The sequence below is a fragment of the Drosophila sulfurigaster genome, chromosome 2R (assembly GCF_023558435.1).
Source record: "Drosophila sulfurigaster albostrigata strain 15112-1811.04 chromosome 2R, ASM2355843v2, whole genome shotgun sequence".
NCBI lineage: Eukaryota > Metazoa > Arthropoda > Insecta > Diptera > Drosophilidae > Drosophila > Drosophila sulfurigaster.
The window spans coordinates 5,047,438-5,053,610 of NC_084882.1; the positions used below are offsets into that span (position 1 = coordinate 5,047,438).

At 37.2% G+C, this 6,173-nt stretch overlaps 1 protein-coding gene across 1 annotated transcript in view; it reads right to left on the reverse strand.

Moving 5' to 3' along the window:
• The window catches only part of LOC133837696 (synapsin-like), a 39,864-nt gene extending 36,872 nt beyond the window's left edge, over positions 1 to 2,992 (reverse strand). Inside the window, 4 exon segments of the mRNA XM_062268545.1 lie at positions 1,278 to 1,349; positions 1,419 to 1,582; positions 2,210 to 2,553; positions 2,916 to 2,992. Of these exon segments, the coding sequence (XP_062124529.1) occupies positions 1,278 to 1,349; positions 1,419 to 1,582; positions 2,210 to 2,432 (459 nt within the window). The 5' untranslated portion in view covers positions 2,433 to 2,553; positions 2,916 to 2,992.
• Positions 2,993 to 6,173: the final 3,181 nt, after the last annotated feature.

Below are 6,173 nucleotides of genomic sequence, written 5' to 3' on the forward strand. Positions count from 1 at the left end.
TATGTAAAAACAAAATAACAAAATAAATCACACAAAATAAAATCATTCAATACTACAAAAAATACTTATAGTGTGCTGAAAACCTCCACAAGTTAATTGCAGCATTCCTGTTCATACATTAGAGTCGATTTGTTCAGAAAATTAAAATTGCAGGCAAATAAATGAAATTTATCATCATCCTGCAATATCTGTATTTATATTATACATGCCACTTTGTCTGCAAAATATGTGCATCATGGGTTCATACAACATTCTTTGTTTGACATGTCATTCTGATCGCGTTGAATGTTGTTCCTATGTCGGATAACTATTGGGTTTGAAACCTAGCTGAAACTCACACCTCCATATATGCATGTACATACATATGTACCAATGCCTTTTAATGCTCAAACCTATATTGGATATTGTTACCGACAAATAATTGATCGATACTCCTTTTATTGAACACAAATAGGTAAATAATTAATCATTGTAAAATCAATAAAATAATAAACAAAGTCCAGATGGTTTAAAAATTGGTATTGTGTAGTGGTGAAAATCTTGAACGTTTCCCATAAAAAACCTTGTAAAATGTATAGCATACTTTTAGGAAGAGCACAAAATTAAGTAGCTCAAAAATATACTGGGTACAGCAATACTTCAATCTCAATTTAAACTGTTGAAATAATGATCTACTACAGATATATAAATAATTATGAACTTTAATATGATTATATAGCTTTACGTTTATAACAGGGTTGAGCATTCTAAACTCTGCTCTTAAATGTGAGATGGTTAGTTTAATTTTTATCCTAAACCATTTAATCTATGTCAAAGAAAGTGTATTATCCGCTCGGTATGAATTTGTAATATTATATGAAATTACAGTCTTATAGAACACAAAAACTTATTACAATTCACCTTTTATTTAAATGAAAAACAAATTCTATTTATCTTTAACTTTAAAATGACTTTTTTCTTCGTCAAGGAATTAGAGTATGCCGAATGCAAATGAAATGCTTTTCTGTATTCCGATATGTCCGAGACTTCTAATAAATTGACCTTAAAAGTTTAATCAAGACAAGGCTAACAAAGCAGTAATACCACTTCAATGACAATTTAAACCAAGTACAGAAACAAATATAAACGCAAATAATTGTACACACGGGCTGTCATAACAACAAGAATAACAATCTAACAAGGGTCCACGGGAAATAAACAGGTCCGCGTGGCGGGAACATTGCATTAATTAAGCGCAAACACAACGCTCTTAAGACAGAGGAACACTTGTAACTCACCCGGGTGCCACTGCGATATGCGGCCATTGTGACGACAGGTCCGGTATCTGCGCTCGAGACTACAGTAATGTCCTGTGGTTGCACATGGAATAAAATGAAATGTTTGTTTGCATTGGCAGATTTAGTTTGTTCTCAACTTACTCTGAACTCCGCCTGCTCCACGCGTATGTCAAAATCACCATGGAGTCGCCGGCCACGGAAGTATTTTGGCCAGTCCGTATTCTGATCATCCAACACCAATAACGTAAAGTATCTATCCTTGTTAAAGGTAGGAGCACGTTGGGTGGCACTCTGAACTGCAGCTCCTATAGGAAATGAATAGAGTGGATTACATTTTTAATGAATTTTACCTCTTAAAATGGAAAAATCAATTTCAAATTACATTAATGACATATTGCGGCTCTGTAGTTACCTAAAAAATTATTTCAGGTAACTGATAGTTCGTATTAATTATTTAATTGTGCAATTCAGGGCTGCAAACGAAATTTGTGTTACTGAATAATTCTCTTAGCACTCCTAAGCTTAAAACTATTTTATTTTCTCAATAATATTTCTTTCTATTTACATTTTTAGCAATACAAAAATAACAACATAATTTTACTGCCGATTATAGTCTTGTGTCATGTTTTCATGATGATAAATCGTTTTTAAAGTTTGTTTTTATCATTCGTCTCTTTTTTTCCTAAAATAACATTTTGTCCTCTTTAATAGAGTGCATATTTGATTTAAGTTTTCTATCATGTTTATTGTTTAATCCGAACCAATCTAACTTGATTCGGTACTTCCTGTATATTATATAATTATAACTTCGTTTAATTGCATTATAATCAGATCACTAGGGATCAAATCAATATCAGTTAGCAGCCCTGATGTGATTGTAACACTATGCAAAAGAATGTAATGAGTGTCACAAGATTCCAACGATAGCATACCCAATATGGAAGCACCCTGGTCTCTTGCTGCGCCCGTTAAGCTTTGCACACGTTGCAAGAGACTCTCTCGCGACTTGGCTGGGCTCGTTGGAGCACTAACGCCACGTGGTGGCGCTGGAGCCGCTGCAGTCGGTGCCTTTCCAGCGCCAAAGCTTAGGGACAACTCCGGAGCAGCGCCAGCGGGCTGCGGCGGCACTTGTCCTGGTGCCGGTGGAGGCGGCATGCTCGGTGGTCCGCCTGCTGCATTCGGCTTCGTTGGCTGGTCCTGTATAGGACGCGCAGCTGACGGCAAGCTATTGGGATCAACATCATCGACCTCGGAAGACAAGTCTCCCGAGCTAAATCTGCGCATGGTGATTATTTTGATCGATTGTGGACATTAACGTGGATGTAGATGTGGATGTGGAGTAGATGATGTAAGTGTACGAGGTGTGGTGGGTTGAATTTCGTTTCGTCGATTTAGAGAAGACCCGTTCGACACGTAGACACGGTGGCAAGTGAAGGGTGCAGCGCATTACAGTGAAAGAATAATAGAAGATAAGAAGAGAAAGAGAGAGAGAGAGAGAGAGAGAGCGGAGAAGAGCACACATTTTGTGGTGGGGGGGAGAGAAAATAGACAAACATATGAAATTCGAAATTAGTTTTATCCAACTAATGCACCCTTCTCGAGTTAAGAAGGGGAGCAACTCCTTTTAAAGGTCTTTACCTTCTCTTCAGGAAATTAACATTGGAAGTGAAGCTTGATTTAAACGATGAGAAATTCAGGGTGCTGCTTTTTGGTTCCTGTGCGGCACGCCATAGGACAGAAATACAATTTGAAAGTGGTTAAACCAGCTTATTAGTTATGTTAAGTGCTTCAAATTTTGAGCATTCAGTAGACGAATCGGATTGTTTATCTTATTTAAGTGCATTGAGACATTGAGTGTAATACTAGAACATACTAGCATTTACTTGTACTATTTATATATTTCAAGTATACGCCGTATGACTCACAGTTTATTTTATTTTACGCAAGGCAAAACGTTTAAAGCGTTACATGTAAACTTAAAATGCAACAAAATACTTGAATAATTCTCTGGTCTTTCAATCTAAATACATATATTGAAGATGGGCGATAACACACCCAATCGACCCTGCCATAATTATAATTCCTAATTGTCCAGTTGGCAATAAATCACTTCGTATGAAAATTCACACAGTGAAAGATGGTAAAAATCGTAAAAGAATACAAGAGCAAAACAATATTTAGTTATCGCTTCTTGTGAAGGAAATCCAAATTTAAAATTTCATATGTCATCTTGATGAGAAAACGGTTAGTTAAATTTAATTTTCAATTATTTATACATTATTATAGATTACGTTTCGACTATTTTATGATTGCCACTCACAAATTAATAGTGTATTAATTGTGTAGAGTATGAAATTGAATTTGTAATGAAACTTCTACGATGTAATATACAAATTACGTGATTTCAATTGAACGAGAAAGGTTTTGGATCTGAGAGAACGAGACGGAAAAAGTGTTGTGTGAAGCGAAAATCTAAAACTAAAAGCTCATTGAAAATTGCAGTTAAAAGCAAAGCAAATTGAAATTAAATGGAAATACTCTGCTGCACAGACGTAAAAATTAATATTACCGTAAAGAAAATACAATTACTCTTTGGTTTAATTGTGCACTAACAGTCAACAGGTGGAAAGAGAAGGTGCAAATAGTGTCCAACTGTCCAGTTGCCAAGGACAACTTAGGACAATGGGAAACAATTCCGAAGCAGCCACACTTAGTGCACCTTTGAAGTTGGTTTCTGTTGGTGGTGCTGTTGCTTGCTGCTTGCTGTCAAGTCAAGTCAAACACTTGTAGCCAAAACGCTATATACTTGGCCATCTCGTATTTTACATTTGTATTGGCTGTTTTGGGCCTTAGGCTCAAGGCACTTCAAACTTTTCAGCCTGATGTTCGCGGGTACAAGCGCAGCCCGCAACGCGCAACGCGCAACGCGCAACGTGCAACACGCACAATACACAAGCGTGCCACAGTTAAGGGCCATTTCAGTATAATGAGCACAACGTGGGCCCTTAAAAGAGAACTAAAATGCGAGTATGCGTTTAGAGGCAACTAAAATATAAATGAAACTGAAAATTAAAGCGAGTAGTTTGTGAAGCGGTGGCTAATGCTAGATGCACACATCAATATGTTGGTGAATTAAAGGTGTGTTAAAGTAAATTTGAGTGCATTTAGTGCAATAATTGCGATCGTAAGAGGTTAAGGCTGACAGTTAGCAATATTCACTGTGAACTGTGAACTGTGAACTGCTCCTTACCGGTGGCGGGGCGCAGATTCGCCCACACCCAGCAGTTGCAATGGTACTAATATTGACCGTGGAGGGCGATGGAGTCGAACAGTTGTCCGCTGTTCAATGTCGATCAGGCGCAGTTGTCGTTTAGCTTCCTTCGTCAGTAGACTTTAAATTTCTTGGTCAAATGCTGAAAATGAAAGGTATAAAATGCATATTAAAATACAAACTCACAAACTTCAATTGTCTGGCAACGAACTGCAACGAGCACAAAAAATATAAACTGTATCAAGTCCCGACTGTGGCGATACTTTGTTGCTCTGCCAACCACTCTAACTCCAGTTCTTGCTCTTTTTGCTGTTGTTTCTATTGCTTTGCCATTGGTGGTATGTGATAGCAACTTGAACGATGATTATTTTTAGTTCAATGCACTCGCCAGTCGGAAACTAGGGCAAGTTCCTGCTTTGTACACGAACAAATTCAAGAAAACTATAAAATATGTTAAATATCTAGCAGAAGTGTCCGATTTCCAGTTACCCTGTGTCTCTCAAAAATATTTTAAAATTGCCGACAAAAATACTACATAGATTCAAATAATTGGTGTAACGTCATATGCTGCATAGAAGAGTCAGAATTAAGGAAAGACTGTTCCGAAAGTTCTTACTTATTTTAAATCGACACCTTAGTAATAGAATCCTAATTATTGGTTTAAGTTGTCCCTCGAGAACATTTTCAAAATGTGAATGTGTTGCGCAGTGTCCAAGTTAAATCCTGTAATAACATGTTCACACGCACTTTCCTTAATTAAAGTCGCAATTAGAATTTTAGCTTGCCTACTTATATGCGACTTTAACTCAGAAAATTGCTATTCGTGCTACAAATTTGCTGTAGGTGCAACGTATTACTGAATGTCCTTGGGTTCTGATATGCGCATAAATTGAGAGCGAAAATTCGTAAACTTTGATTTACCAAGAAAAAAGGAAATACATCAAGTTTGAATGTAATAAACTCGAATGCATTTAATGACATAAGCTTCTCTTCTATAATCTGAGCGAGCAGTCTTTTCCCATATTACACATATATGCGATGTAATTTGGCAATGGCGTCACTCTGTCTAGCGGTAATGTTGTGGTAGCTGCAAAACTGCGCGGGCGGAGCAATTGCTCAGCTAACAGGAACCAGCAGAGCTTGTGTGTTTCTTTGAGACTGAAGCTGAAGCAGAAGCAGAAGCAGAAGCTGTAAAAGTGTCGGCGTTTCGACTTGGCTCGATTTGACATTTGCCATTTCGATGGCTGTACACGCGTTCCCCAACCTCGTGCTGTTTTCGGCTCGTGCTTAAATGTCAAAGTTGACAAATGACTCCACCGAACAAATTTAATCATTGACAAACAAACTGTCACAATGACAACTGCCTTTGCGCGATGTGAGTTTATTTTATTAGGCTATAGTACAGCAATCTGACAGAACTGCGATAATTTTGCCCAAAAAAAATTTTTATGACAAATTCGAAAAATGTTATTGTTTACGTAATAGGGAGTTTATTACACCCTATATCCCAAAGGGACGACCATGAGCTGCTTACAATGCTATAGTTATTTCTAAAATGTTGGTACTGAACTAAAGTCCAACATTTATTATGTTGATACTTTTGAACTTTTTGGGGAAACCAGAAT